The sequence below is a fragment of the Trichechus manatus genome, unplaced genomic scaffold (assembly GCF_000243295.1).
Source record: "Trichechus manatus latirostris isolate Lorelei unplaced genomic scaffold, TriManLat1.0 scaffold00116, whole genome shotgun sequence".
Taxonomy (NCBI): Eukaryota; Metazoa; Chordata; class Mammalia; order Sirenia; family Trichechidae; genus Trichechus; species Trichechus manatus.
Genome location: NW_004444052.1, coordinates 7,272,715 through 7,288,631, shown reverse-complemented (window position 1 = coordinate 7,288,631; position 15,917 = coordinate 7,272,715). Strand labels below are relative to the sequence as shown.

Sequence of the window (15,917 nt, the reverse complement as noted above, 5' to 3'; positions counted from 1 at the left end):
ACCATTGTCATAGGGCAACATTTGAAGTAACTGTTAAATGAGAAACTATTTTGTTCTGTAAGCCTTCATCTTAAGTGAGAATAGCAGCACAATTGGGAGAGCGTAGTCGATGTCACTGAACTGTGCATGTAGAAATTTCTGAAATGGTGTATCTTTGGTTACATGTATTTTCACCAAAAAAAAAAGGTTGAGAAGTTAGAGGGCTGACATGTTATGGGGTTGTTAACCAATGTCATAAAACAATATGTGTACTACTGTTTCATGAGAAACTATCTGTTATTGAAGCCTTCGCCTGAAGTACTATAAAAAAAAAATCATATATCTGATAAGGGAGAGGTATGTAGAATATATAAAGGTCTCTCCTAACAATAAAAAAAAAAAAATCCAATTAAAAGATAGGCAAAGAACTTGAATAGACATTTTTCCAAAGATACACAAACTGCCAACAAGCATATGAAAAGATGCTCAGCATCATTAGTCATTAGGGAAATGCAAATAAAAACCACAATGAGACACTACTTCATACCTACTAAACCAGTTGTCATCGAGTCAATTCCAAATCATGGTGACCCCACGTGTATCAGAGTAGAACTGTGCGCCATTGGGTTTTCTTTTGAACATTTTATTGTGGTTTAGGCAAAAGTTTACAGAATAAATTAGTTTGCTATTCAACAACTTACATACATTTTGTTTCATGACGTTAGTTATAACCCCCTCAATATGACAGCACTCTATCCACGTGCTCTTTGAGTTCCCCGTTTCCATTTGCCCATCTTTCCTGCCTTCTGAACTTTGTTTTTGGGTAAATGCTTCCCTTTTGGTCTGGTATGGTTGACTGTTCTTAGAAGTATATTCCTCATGAGTGTTACTGTTCACTATATAGGCCTATCTACTGTTTGGCTAAAAGGTGATCTCTGGGAATGGGTTCAGGTCCAGGTTTGAAGGGTGTCTAAGGGTCACAGTCTTGGGGGTTCTACCAACCTCTATCAGATCAGTAACTCTGGCCTTTTTTATGAATTTGAATTGTTCTACATTTCTCTCCCATTCTGTCGAGGACCTTCTACTGTGATCCTGATCAGAGCGGTCGGTAGTGGTAGCCAGGCATCATCTAGTTCTTCTAATGTCAGGCTAGTGGAGGCTGTGGTTCATGTGATCCATTAGTTCTTCGGACAAATTTTTTCCTTGAGACTCTGATTTTTTTCACTCTTCTTTGTTCTGGGCAGGAAGAGACTAACATTTGTATTTTAGATGGTCGCTTGCAAGCTTTTAAGATCCCAGTTGCTACCTACCAAAGTAGGATGCAGAAGACTGTCTTTATGGACTATGTTATGCCAACTGACTTAGATGCCCCCAGGACTATGGTCCTAAGCCCTCATGCCCAGTGACTCAGTCCCTCAAGGTACTTGGTTATGGCTAAGTTTTCAAAACTGTGCCCCCTGTGTGTTCTACTATATACACGGATATATCTGCAGCATATACAAATGTGTGTGTAGAAATATTCTCTGCCAAACCTATATGTGCTTGTGGGTGTACTCTCATACACCATCCCACACCTGTCCAGTTTACATATCTACCTATGGATCCACTCATAAATTGTTATTACTGTTATTGCAGGATTGTGTATGTAATAATATTTACTGTTGTTGCCTTTTACTCCACAGAGTGTTCCGCGGCTGATTTTTCAGATGTAGATCATCAGGTCTTTCTTCCGAGATGCCTCTAGAGGGTGGACTTGAACCATCAACCTTTTGGTTAGCAGCCAAACGCTTAACTGTTTCCACCACCTAGGGACTCCTCACACCTACTAGGATAGACGTAATTTAAAAAAATAACGTGTTGGATAGGATGTGGACAAACTGGAAACCTCATACATTGCTGGTGCAAATATAAAATGGTGCAGTCACTGTGAAAACAGTTTGGCAATCCTTGAAAAGTTAAACATAAAGTTAACATATCTTTTAGCAATCCATTCCTAGATATATACCCCCAAAAAGAAACCGAACGTCCATATAAAAAACTGTACATGAATGTTCATAGGAGCATTGTTCATAACAGTCAAAGTGTGGAAACGACCCAAATGTCCATCAGCTGAAGAATGCATGTTTAAGCCAAATGTTGTATATCCATACAATATAATATTATTCAGTCATAAAAAGGAATGAAGTATTGACACATGCTACAACACGGAAGAATCTTAGAAACATTATGTATACTAAGCACGAGAAGCAAAAACAAAAATGCACATGTTGTACAATTCCATTTATATGAAATGTCCACAATAGGCAAATCTATAGAGACAGAAAGTAGATTAGTGGTTGTCAGGGGCTAGGGGGAGATGTGAATGGAGAACCACTACCTAATGGGTATGGGGTTTCTTTTCAGAGTGATGAAAATGTTCCAGAATTAGATAGTGATGATGGCTGAACAACATTGTGAATATACTAGAAACTACTGAATCGTATACTTTAAAATGGTTTAAATGATGAACGCTGTTGTGTGAATGTTCCTCACTAAAAAAATAAATAAAAATAAATTTAAAAGATAATCAGGAACCAGGTCTTCAAGAATTTGGATTTCATCTTAAAGCCCACAGATGCTATTGGAGGATTTTTAAGCAACCGATAGCATTAGATTTGTATTTTAGGAAGATAAATACTGCAGCAACATAGTGCTGTGAATGCCTAAACCTGAATATGCAAATTTAGCAACATCTGATTTGGATGTTCTGAACTTTAAAACCAAATCAAAACCAAACCCAATGTCATCGAGTCTATTCTGTCTCATAGCAACCCTATAGGACAGAGTAGAACTGCTCCTTAGGGTTTCCAAGGCTGTAAATCTTTATGGAAGTAGACTGTCAAATCTTTCTCCTGTGGAGCAGCTGGTGTGTTCAAACTGCCAATCTTTCAGTTAGCAGCCGAGAGCTTTAACTACAGCACCACAAGGGCTCCTCTTCTGAACCTTATGCTGCTAAAATTCTGGTTCCTGGCTACATCCTGGGTAAGTACATTTGCCAAAAAATTTTCCTCTGGTTAAGCGTTTTATTTATTTAACAAATACATGTTGTTGTTAGGTGCCGTCAAGCTGGTTCTGACTCATAGTGACCCTATGCACAACAGAATAAAACACCGCCTAGTCCTGTGTCATCCCCACAACCGTCATTATGCTTGAGCCCATTGTTGGAGTCACTGTTTCAATCCATCTCGTTGAGGGTCTTCCTCTTTTTCGCTGACCTTTCACTTTACTAAGCCTGATATCTTCCTCCAGGGACTGATCCCTCCTGATAACATGCCCTAAATACGTGAGATGCAGTCTTGCCATCCTTGCTTCTGAGGGGCATTCTGGTTGTACTACCTCCAAGACAGATTTGTTCATTCTTTTGGCAGTCCATGGGATATTCAGTATTCTTCACCAACACTATAATTCAAAGGTGTCAATTCTCCTGTCTTCTTTACTCATCTTCCAGCTTTCGCACGTGTACGAGGTGATTGAAAACACTACGGTTTGGGTCAGGTACACCTTAGTATTCAAGGTGACATCTTTGCTTTTTAACACTTTAAAGAGGTCTTTTGCAGCACATTTGCCCAATGCATCGTTTGAGTTTTTGACTGCTGCTTCCATGGGTGTTGATTGTAGATTCAAGTAAAATGAAATCTTGACAACTTCAATCTTTTGTCCGTCTATCATGATGTTGCTTACTGGTCCAGTTGTGAGGATTTTTGTTTTCTTTATGTTGAGGTGTAATCCATACTGAAGGCTGTGGTCTTTGATCTTCATCAGTAAGTGCTTCAAGTCCTCTTCACTTTCAGCAAGCAAGGTTGTGTCATCTGCATAATACAGATTGTTAATGAGTCTTCTTCTAAACCTGATGTGTTTCTTTGGCACAGTAATTAAGAGCTTGGCTGCTAACCAAAAGGTCAGCAGTTCGAACCCACCAGCAACTCCTTGGAAACCCTATGGGGTAGTTCTACCCTGTCCTATATAGTCGCTATGAGTTGGAATCGACTTGACAGCAACGGTTAACACTTACATAGTGCTTACTATATGCCAGGCACTATTCCAAATATTTTAGAATTATTTAGAGTGCTATTAACTCACTTAATCTTCACAGCAATTCTATTAGTCTATTATCCCTATATTACAGAAAAGCAAACTTGAGTCACAAAAAGGTTAAGCAGCTTGCCTAAAATCAAACTAGAAAGAAATGTATGTTTTTGAAAATGGGTTTTTATTCACAAGCCTGATAATTACGTGGGACTTTGATTTGCTTATTATCATCTTTACCATTTTTAGTTTCTAAGAACTTCTGTGCATATGTTATCAATTTGTTATCATTAAGTGCCATCGAGTTGATTTCCACAGCGACCCCATGTGACAGAGCAGAACTGCCCCATCATGTTTTCCAGGATGTAATCTTTCTAGGAGCAGATTGCCAGGTCTTTCTCCTTCAGAGTCACTGATTGGGTTCGAACCATCAACCTTTGGTTAACAGCCAAGTGCTTAACCACTGAGCCAGCAAGGCTCCTTTTTCTCAATTTAGTATGCATTAATATTTTTCTGCGCAGAACTTGTTGTGTAAATTTTATCCACTCTTGTGAAGTTTGGTTGAAAACATTTTTCAAGGAAGTTATTTTTTAGGTTTTATTTACTGTGCTTTACACTACAAATGTCTTCTTTGTGTTTACTGTAATAAGAGTGGTAATTTACTTAACTAATGACATTCTGTACTTCCAACTATTTCATTACCCAGTTTAAAAAAAAAAAAAGCAATAATGGACTTTAAAGAATTAAGTAGTCATCTTATCCAAAGCATCTGTTATTCAAATGTTATACATACATCTTTATGTTGTACTCAGGCAAAAATAAACTAAGAAAATGAAAACTTCTTTAAAATTCAAGCTATGTTTATATTTCCCATTCATCAATTAACCTAATATTCAAGAGAATATGATTTAACAACAAAAACAAAAAAATATAGAAGAGAGTCTTAGAGTTCACAATACACTTTTACAGAAAGTTACTCAAGTAAACTTAATTTATGGTGTTTTTAAAGTCCTTATAACTGCCTGTTTTTAATGTAGGTGTTTGTAAATTGAACATTCCACATGGGAACATTAAATTATTACTATTAATTCCATTTTACAGTAATATTTTTTCAAGTGAAATCTAAGTTTCAGAATGAAGACTGAACAAGCAAGCTGCTACTTAAAAACTGGGGGGAAAAAAAATTAACAAACGCTCTACGACTTCTAATTACAATTCCATTGTGAGGAATAGCTATTTGTTAGCTTAACCTATATTTGGCTGTTTCATTGCCATAAAACTTACTTTTAATCACAATGTGATTTACTGATTTACACAGATGATTGTAATGAAAACTTTAATTCAAATAAATGCAGTTGTGTAACCAGGCCCCCATCAACAAGCATTTAAGTGTTCCATTACATTGCTAAGAAGAGTATTTTAATGTCTAACGTCCAAACCAGCAATATAGCATATAGTATGTTTAACTACTGGGCAAATTTGAATTTCATTTAAAAAGAGTATTTACAACACTTAGTTCAGCTCAAGATAGTACTCATTATAAGGGACAATAAGCTTATGTTCAGTTTTTACTTTTATGCTTAATATACAGAAACTATCTGAGTAAATAGTACATTCCTCCTACGTACGCAACTCTATACCCCTCTAAAGACTTTAATTATTTTAAAATGGAATTTTAAACTTCTAAACTTCAATTTACAATCATAAAATAAAAAGGAAAACTATGCTCTGGTAATCTTTGCACAAAATTATTTTCATATTAACCAATTAAAGTCAACCATATTACTAACTCCATTCTCCAATGGAGAATGAACTACTCTAAACTCTTAACACCCTGCTAACTGAGGCAGTTTACGTGCTTGGCTACTAATCAAAAGGTTGGAAGTTCCAGTCCACCCAGAGGCACCTCAGAAGAAAGTCCTGGCGATCTGCTTCCAAAAAATGAACTACAGAAAACCCTATGCAGTACATTCCTACTCTGACACATATGGGATTGCCATGAGTCAGAATCAACTCAATGGCAACTGTATTTTTTTAAAACTAGAACCTATACTTACACATAAACATCAAAAATCAATCACTGAAAAAGCTACACTCAGTTATAGAATAATACGTATATAAGAGAATTTAAAATTTTTTATTACCTTTATGCCCATTTTTTTATATTGCTTTCCCTTTTGGATGATTATGATGGCTGAACAACAAATTCATAAGAAATTCTAAAAAGGCAAAATGAATCTATAATAATAAAAATCAGATCAGTAGTTGCCTGGGGGATGGAGTGGGCAGAATTAACTGCAAAGGAGCAAGCGGGAGCTTTATATGGTGATTAAATGTTTTGTATCTTGATTATGGCGATTACACAAATGTATACACTTGCTAAAAACTTAGCCAACATTTAAAATGGGTGCACTTCTATACTTCTAGAAAGATGGTTTATATTTAAAAAGAAGAGAAAGATGCAAGAGAGAGAAAAGGTAAAAGATACAAGATACAATAGCAGAACCAACAAGCAAAATGTAGAGTACCATAAGAAAATGGAGATAAGGGTAGAAGGGAGCAGATTAAAAAAAAAAAAAAAGAGAGATAGAGAAAAAGAGTAAAGAATCAAAGTGAATTAACAGAGCCCTATCTGTCAGGGTCACTATGAGTCAGAACCAACTCGACAGCAACAGGTTTGGTTTTGGTTTTTATTTGTCACTGGGAGCCCTGGTGGCACAGTAGTTAAGAGCTTGGCTGCTAACCAAAAGGTAGGCAGTTCAAACCCAACAGACGCTCCTTGGAAACCCTATGGGGTTCTACTTTGTCCTATAGGCTCACTATAAGTCGGAATCAATTTGACGGCAACGAGTTTTTTTGGGCTGTCAGTGGAGGCTTGCATGTTGGTATGATGCTGTGAGCTTCCAGACTAAGACAGAGGGAAAGAAAGGTCTGGTGATCTACTTTTGAAAATCAACCAATGAAAACCCTATGGACCACAACAATCTGACTGGCAACTGATCATGGGGATGGCACAGAACTGGGCAGCATTTCATTGTGCATGAGGTCACCGTGAGTCGGGGGTCAACTCAACAGCAGTTAACGACAACATGAAAAACATCACTACTCATATAGCACTGTACCATTTTCAAAGCCCTGTAACATTATTTCAGGTGTTCTTTCTCATAGTTCTAAAGTAGGCACAAAGCTGATAATGTTTCTGCTGAAGAAAAGGAATGTTTACATGATTTTATACAGAGTTGCAAGGCTAAACTAGAATTAATTCACCCAGATCTTCTGATTCCTAACACAGAAGTTTCAGGAAGTCCAGGAAACAAAGACGACTCATAGTAAGAAACAGAACAAACTCCTGAGGCTCCTTTTAGTACTGGTTCTGTCACTCATCTCTTCTCAAATATAGTTTGGCTCTGAAACATACCAGCAGAAATAAGGGGCAGTTAACTTCAGTGCTTCCATAAAACTACTACCAAAGAAATCTAAAGGCCGGTGGGATCTCCAATTCTAAAGTAATTCTCCTTAGGTGGTGGCTTCTACTTAGCTTTCCCCTACTTTTCACTTCCGAGTCCCATTATCAGCCAAGACAGAAGCGGTTTTGTCAGCCATTTGCTTCAGCTAAATCTTAAAAACACACACCAAAGCCAGGCAATGATTTGTTAATTTTGAGTGTTAAAATCTTCCCCAAAAGGCTCATTATCATATTCTTTACTGATTTTTACATGTGGCTCATAGAATTTCTCTCATTACTTTATAGAATTTGCTTAGCTAAAGAACCCTACACAAAGTACCCTTTTTACACCATCTAAACAGTGTCTAATGTTATTAGGGCCCAAAATATAAATATCATTTATCAAATGTTGGTACTGTAAGAGTATAGAAACTCACAACTCTGAGGTCAGATGGGGGAGGTTCAAATTCCAGCTTCTTCCACTAACTGTGTGACCTTGGGAAAATTAGTGAATACCTCTGTGTCTCAGTTTGCTCAATTATGAAATATGGATAATGGTACAACATCACGGGTTTTTTTTTTTTTGAGGATTAAATTTGAAAAATATCTGTAAAATGCTTTGTACACATAAATTACTTGACATGCGTGCCTGACACATAAATTGTTCAAAAAATGTTTTTGATTATTACCAACATTGGCTTTATTATTCTTTCTTCTGTTCAACTACCAACACTTTCTTTTGATTAACATGGTCAACAAACATTGCTTTAAGCAGATTTTTTAAAATAAAAGAAATCAACAACTTAGCTCTCTATTAGAAACTTTTCTGTCCTTGTCATCTTCAAAACCAAGTACTACCAAATTTAGTAAAGGATTAATCACAATATTTTCTGAATAGGAAAGAAGTGATAAACATTCATGGCTGGGCAGCAGTAATGATCATCACCTACTTACCAAATAAATATTAAAAATAAAAGCAAGAGAAAAAATCTATTTTTAAAAAGTTAAGAATAAAAGTAACTGAAATTTTTAAAAAAGTAACTGAAATTATTACATAACACATCTTTCGTTCAAATCATCAAAAACAGAGAACCTTTACCACAATATCAGGTTTTATTTATATGTGAAAGCTGAACTCATTATCTGTAGTTAATCTATAAAGAAAATCTCTACTTTTTCACACAACTACATGTTTATAATTACTTTATAGTTTTTTAATCTTTATTTTTTAAGACAACACAGCAAATAGAAGATACATGAATCTCTTTTATGTAACTTAAAATCTTAGCATCAGCAAGAAAAAACAATAACATAAGTTAATAAGCAACACTTCTATTCAATAATGGCTTTTACCTCTCTAAAGTTAACAGGACTATACTCCATCACTATATAATCAGGCCCAACTGATCTCTCAAATATTAATTTGATCTTTTCTTTTCCTAAATTACCTGTTATTCTTTATAGAAAATATAACCTGATGAGACAACATTTTCTAATAAAGAGTGGCCATTTTCTACATTTAATATTGTTTTTCTGTACTACCACTTTCAAGTTTTAGGGGGGGATCCTGAAATAATTATAGTGGAGTCAGGAGTGAAGTTCAGACCAAAAAACACCTTATTAGAATATGAATTTCTATCCTCTTATGGTAATAAACAACAGAGTTCTAGTATTGAGTAAAAATAATGAAAGCAGAGTCTAGGAAGAGATATAACACCAGATGGTAGAAGATCACAGAGAGATGGATCATACAAGCAAGAGGCTGGGATGACTTTTAATATATGTTTGAACTCAGTATTTCCATAATCATATTGTCAGTTTATTAGGTATGGCTCAGTAGAGATTTATAGATACTAAAGAAGAAAATAATTCAACAGATTACTTTTAATGTTTACATATTTTCAGAAAATTCTTCTTTCCAGTAAGATATCCTCATACATTTCATTGAAGTTAATGGGTCTAACTTTACTAACATGGGCCCTAGGAAGAGAAATACATCAAATCTAAAGGGAATTTGGAAATATTTCATAAAGTCAGTAAACCATTGCTATTACTGTTAGGATTTTCACAGTGAACTATAAAGTATAGTTATGCATGGTACCATATTAAACAGATGGGCAGTAGTTTAAAAAAAATCTATTTCCTTCTAATGCATTGTAATACTTCATATTTTCTTTTAAAAATCTTCCAGTTGTAAATGTTTAATTCATACCAGGATTGCCATCATATTGATGTGTAGCTCTTATTTAACCAGTTCTTTAATGTGATCCATCATGTAATCTAACTCATGCTTTTAAAAATCATTAAAAATTTTAATCTAGTATGTTTTTCCTTGTCTTCCAATTTTCTTATATTTTTATTTTTCCTTTTTTATCTGTGATTTTTCTACCATTTTATGTTATACCTCTATATTTCTATAATGACCTCTTATTTAAGCTTATCTGTTTATTTTCACTTAGCTTCATTTTTATCTTAATTTTTTACAAGGCAAACATAGAGGCCAAAATGAATATTTTTAAGTTAAGAAATGGTGCCTTTTTTCTCTGTAATTGTACTTTTTTCCCAGGTCCTCAAAGAACCCTAGCCTTCAAATTTGAACCCCCTAACTGTACACTGGAGTCCTCATGGCACAGTGGTTAAGAGCTATGGCTGCTAACCAATAGATCGGCAGTTCAAATCCACCAGCCGCTCCTTGGAAACCCTACAGGGTAGTTCTTCTCCGTCCTTTTGGGTTGCTATGAGTCAGAATCGATTTGACGGCAATGGTTTTTTTTTTTAAACTCTAAACCTTTTTTTTTTTTTTTTAAATATATACAAACCATATTCTTTCAAGAAGGTAGGGAAAATAAAAAGAATTAAAAGTAAAAACCTAGAATATATAGCTCATCTAGGATTTTTTTAATGCAAATTATTTTTAATATAATTGCAACAGCATCATTTTTATTTACTTATCTTACTTCAGAAACATCACTTTAATGGCTATACATTATTACATTAAATAGCTAGACATCTTTTCTCACTGTCAAGCAATCATCACATTAAATACAAAGCTAGTAGCAGGAAGGATCAGCATTGATTAAGTACAGGTAGATAAATACAAACTCAGCTGAATGCTAAAGATATTTTGACTCTATCTCTAAAGCTTAATAATACCCAATTGCAAGTTTTCCAATCTTGCTTCCCTAAAGGAAGAACTTAAATTTGTTCTATAAAAAAAACTAGCAGATTGTAGGATACTAATTACTCAAATTCTCCTCTCTGGGCTTAGTTTTTAATTATTAGATGGAAATCTAGACTACTGATGCAAAGCATGTATATATATTACTAGATAATACTTTATAATATATAAATAACATAAGAAGCATTAGAGCACAGTGGTTAAGAGCACAGAGTCTAAACTGAGACTACTTGAGTTTGGGGTCTTGGCTCTACAACCAGCTGTGTAACTCTCAGTAAGTTACTATGCCTTAGTTTCCTTATCTGTAAAATAGGATAACAGTAATTATCTCAAAGAGTTGTTATAAGAATTTATAAATTCATGTTTGTACAGTTCCTGGCATGTAGTAAGCATTATATACGTGTTTATTGTTTTTTATATCTAACATTTGAGCATTTATAATGTGCTGGGTTAAATACATGAATTTGCCTCACTCTTCACAAAAATCTACGATGAAGATAATATTAATGTCCCCATTTAAAGATGAGAAAAATGAATCACAAAAAATTAAATGATAAGGCCAAGGCCACAAACAAGTAAATGTTAGAACCAGGATTTGAAACCAAGTCTGACCTCATGAACTGTAATCTTAGCATAGATTACACAGTACAGTATACACTAGAAGCAGTAGCCTCTTGCTGTACTCTATCTGAAGAGAGGGCAGGGGAGACATAAGAGACATTCCTGAAATAAACTAGAGTATGCATTTCCTGGAATAAAATAGAAGGATTTTAAAAATTAATACAAGAAATAAGACAGTATAATAGAAAAGTATTTATGTATGAAATGATATGCTGTCTGGTATTTGTTTTAAAATAATCCAGTTTAGGGTAAGGGAGAGGATAAAAGAAACAAGACCAGACATACATTGGTAATTGTTAGAGCTTGGTGATGGGTAGGTACATGAGGGTTCATTATTCTATCTACTTCTGTGTATTCTTTAAAATGTCCATAATAAGAGGTTAAAAAACAGAAATAGGTTGGTATATAATAAATGCTTCATTATACAAGCAAACAAGTTTCTTATAATACCCTGTTATCAAAAATAAAAAGGATATGACACACTGATAAGTATACATTTTATATGTAGTAAGTCCTACTTGAATAAGTATCCTCTCAACCAAAATGAAAAATTAATTATTTAGACACAAACACACAAGCATACATATTAAATAACTATCTTTGCATTTCCATCAACTCAAAAATATTTGCTTAAATAATTAACATTCCTTTTTTTTTTTTTTTCTCATATTTTCCTCCTGCCTGATAACCTCTAAGATTATGATACTCTTTGGTTTGTTGTCCAGGAAGCAGATGGATTTGTACAGACAAATGTGACTCCACAACATGATCACAAATTGAACAACACAAATAAAAGCAAAAATATGTTTCACTATGAAATACCTTTAAAAATTTCTCATTCAAATTATAGTCTTAAAAATATTTGATTTTCATACAAATATATATTGTGGGCTTCTTCCAAGAACAAATATAATCAATAATTAGAGAACCTTTTATATGCTTGAAAGTACACTGTTAAAACAAGTTAGTTGATATCAAAGGGAAAAAACTAACATTTATTAAGTCAGATACTAAACTATGCACTTTATACACCATTAGCTCACTAAACTTAAAGAGATTATCTACACTTTTATAGAAAGGATATTGAAGTTTAGAGAGGTAAATATCAGTTGCCTAAGGTCACACAGTTAAAAAGTAACTACCATAAACTGGCATTCAAACTCAAGCTCAATTTAAAAGCCCACTTTCCCCCCTACTATACCTGACTGCCTGTAAGGGAGGCAAAAGTCTAAATTAAAGTCAAACTTAAATATTTACGGCCTTTTTAAAATAGGCCACAAAATATTTAAGTTACCAGTTACATTATCTTATAGTGGCAGCTTGGCTTTAAACACAAAAGACATGGTTTCTGCTACTGTGTGACTTTTTTTTCAAGTCTCTAATTTCACAGTTTACTCATCTGTTTAATGCGGAAAATAATATCCTTGCTGTCTAATTCTAGGATTATAAGATTCAAAGATGATACGTGAAATCACTTCAAAAGCTATAAAAAAACCAAACAGAGTATTTTGTCTTCAAATGCTAAAAACAACCCAAAATAAAGTTTCTAAAGTAATTGTTAGTTTAAATTATTTTACAGATTCTATTAACATTTCCTGGCTTTCTAAAGCCCTTTATTGTAAGCATAGCTCGACCATTAACTCAATCATCATCCTATTACGTGGCTTCCTTATCCTTAAAAATAATGCAATAGTAATGACATCAATGCTTTTGTAATAATTAATATGCCATTTTGACGTGCTCAGCATATAATAGTTCTAAATTCTGAATTTTCAAACTAAATATGTGTTTGGTGTCACTCAGTTACATACATGAACTTAACGTTTGTGTCTTTTCACATTTGGTTTGTGTAAAAAGCTAGACTTAAGATCCGGAATTCTAAAGTAGAACACCCAACACATAATTTTAAATGATTTTTGGTTTTTTTTCAAGGCTTCTCAAAGCTGATACAACAACCAACAAGCACACCAGATCAGCAACAAAATCCACAGAAACATTCAGCTGCTCTAACAGAAGGATCAGGCTCTTTAGGAGAAAACTGCATTGTGTAAGTTTGCAAAGTTTCACACTTTTTCTCATTTAAACTCCATTTCAGAGAAAGCCTTTGCATACTGACACAATATGCTTTAAAATGGCACTTTGCTGACCTTCCAATAGTCCAGCTCTATGAAAATTCTGTGATGGGTGTAACTTCAGAGAATCTGAAAAACACAAAAAGCATCAAGTACTTTTTATGCTGAATGATTTTTTAAAAATGCCAAGAATAGCATACATCTCTTATATAACTGGCATGTATTTCTAAGAGATAAAGCCCATATTTGTGAATATATTACCTGCAAAAGAAGGCTGAATTGCCTCTATATCCGTCTCTACACTAAGATTTTCAGAAAGCATTTGTTTCATGGAAAATTATCTATTACTGCCCAAAAGGTGTTAATGTCTTGACTATTTTTAGCACACAACTGTACCACATTAGTCGTCTCTTGAATCATCTCTTGATAACTGTCTCTTCCTTCTGACTCTCAAAACTACATTACCAAACTACTTCAGGTACTGTTGCCCCCCCCCCAAAAAAAAAAAAAATCCTACAGGATGGTGACTGCCAACCAAAGTCATCAGAGCAACAGACAATGGCTACAGTTACTAAGTAGAACTCTGTGTACAAACTCAACAGTCAGCTCAGTTTTTTATAAAGTCCAGTACCTTCCAGAGTAAACCATCTACTCTGATTTACTTAAATACATTAACGTGCAGCTGAAGTCCTTTTTGGGGGGGAAGGGGGAAGCAGCGGATGGATACATCAAAAACTGAAGAAATACTAAATTTCTCAGGAAGGGAGCTCATAATGCCACACAAATTTTTTAATATGGTGAAATAAACAGTTAACAACCCGGTTATCTCTCTTGCCCCCAGTGGTTTAAAAGGTGGTGGAGTGCGGTGGGAGTATTTTGGTTTGATGCCCCCTGCACAGGGAACCTGTTCTGACACATTCTTTTGGTGTACAGTATAGGAATTTAACCTCAGTAGAGATTAGCTCGTGTTAATATTGTAGATGGTGGGAATCCCCTGCAGGCCTTAGCTAACACAGTTGTAAGACGGGAATCTCTGACCAATGCCCCCTCCCTACGACGAACTCTTGAACGGCAAAGAACAGAAAATTCTCAAAGGACAGCGTCTGTGCCTGAACTGGTACCTCTGGGAGATAAGAGAAATAAAACTAATCCGGAGAGAGCACCCCTATCTTTGTAAAAGAGAAGGAGAAGTAAGTAACTAGAATACCACTGACGTGGGAAGATACAAAGAATATTCGGGCCCTTTCCAGCAATAAGATGACGAGGAAAGGAAGAACGCCTGGTCAAGGGGGCCGTCCCAACAAGGGGAGGGAGTGGACTAGGCCGACGGGAGAGGGTAAAACGACGGCGCACAAACAATCTAGAAAGGGAGAAAAATGGTGACCCTGTACCGAGAACCAGCCCCAGGCCACGCCGCCCGTTTTCGGGCAACTTTGCTGGGGAGGAGGGTCCTGGTAAGAGGAGCCGCAGCGCACTGACCGCAGCGCCCGAACGCGCGGCCCAGTCCGGGGTGATCCCCGAGCGGCGGAGGCCGAGCGGTCCGCTCGAGAAGTGTGGAGGGGCCAGACGGGCTCGGAGATACACAGAGCCATTGGTGCCGCAGAGACTCGGGGGCCGACGGAATTTGGGCCCGCGCAGACCGCGGCTCCGCGGGGGACGGGCTGCCACTCCTCCCGCTGCCCCTTCACCATCACCCCGGCCCCATGGGTCCCCTCCCCCCAGAAGAGGCCACTCGGCCGGGGTTTAGCCGCTCCTTGCCCTCGACGGGGACCAGTCTCGCAGCCCCGGGCCCGGCCTCCCCACCCCCACGCCCCAGCTCCGAGCCTGACTCACCTCGCGAGTACAGGGACTTGGGCGATTCCAGGTCTAGGTCCGCGCTGAGCAATGAGATGAAGTCCGAGGGCATCGCAGCTCGACCCAGCCCGGCCCGAGGGCAGCGGGAGGGGGGGAGCGGCGGTGGCTGCGGCACCTCCTCTCCGGGACCGCGGGCACCGAACCGGGGGCGGCGAGACGAGGGCGGCTGCCGCTGCCTCCTGCTCGAAGGCAGTGACTTCCACCGGGCCAAAGACCGAAGAAACGGCGGCGAGGTGAAGGAGAAACTCCACGGAGACTAATTCCTGGCGAGCCAGGAGGGGGGCTCAGGGCGGGGAAAGGGATGGGGGAGAGCCAACCGGTCCGTTTCGTGCTTCTCTTCAGCAAAAACTGACGGCCGCCGCTACCGCCGCCGCCGCTGACAGGAATCTGAGCCCCGCCCCCCCGCGGGACACTGCGCAGGCGCGCGGAGGGGGGCGCCACAGACCACGGAAGAGCTGGGGCGGCTGCCGGAGGGCGGGGAGGCGCTCCATGGCACAGCATCAACAAGGGCTTCGCTTCCTGCCGCCGCGGTCCGGGCTGCAGTTCCCTAGCCGAGAAAGGGCCCAGCCGGCAGGGAGGGAGGGAGGCTGGGAGGTGTCCGCATGCTGGGGCCCAGGGAGGGAAACGGTATTTGCTCCGACCTGGAGGCGGCGAGCTTGGGGCGGCTGGGCCAGGGCTGAGCTGAGCGCAGGAGGAGACAGAC

General features: G+C 37.6%; 1 protein-coding gene across 1 annotated transcript in view; it reads right to left on the bottom strand.

The window, feature by feature from the left end:
- Positions 1–15,480, bottom strand: part of NFAT5 (nuclear factor of activated T cells 5) — a 140,516-nt gene extending 125,036 nt beyond the window's left edge. The window contains exons 1-2 of the mRNA XM_023738414.1: positions 15,194–15,480; positions 13,436–13,489 (exon numbers count right to left, since the gene is read on the bottom strand). Coding sequence (XP_023594182.1) covers positions 13,436–13,489; positions 15,194–15,266 — 127 coding nt within the window. The 5' untranslated portion in view covers positions 15,267–15,480. The remainder of the gene's footprint in view (positions 1–13,435; positions 13,490–15,193) is intronic.
- Between the last annotated feature and the right edge of the window lie 437 nt (positions 15,481–15,917).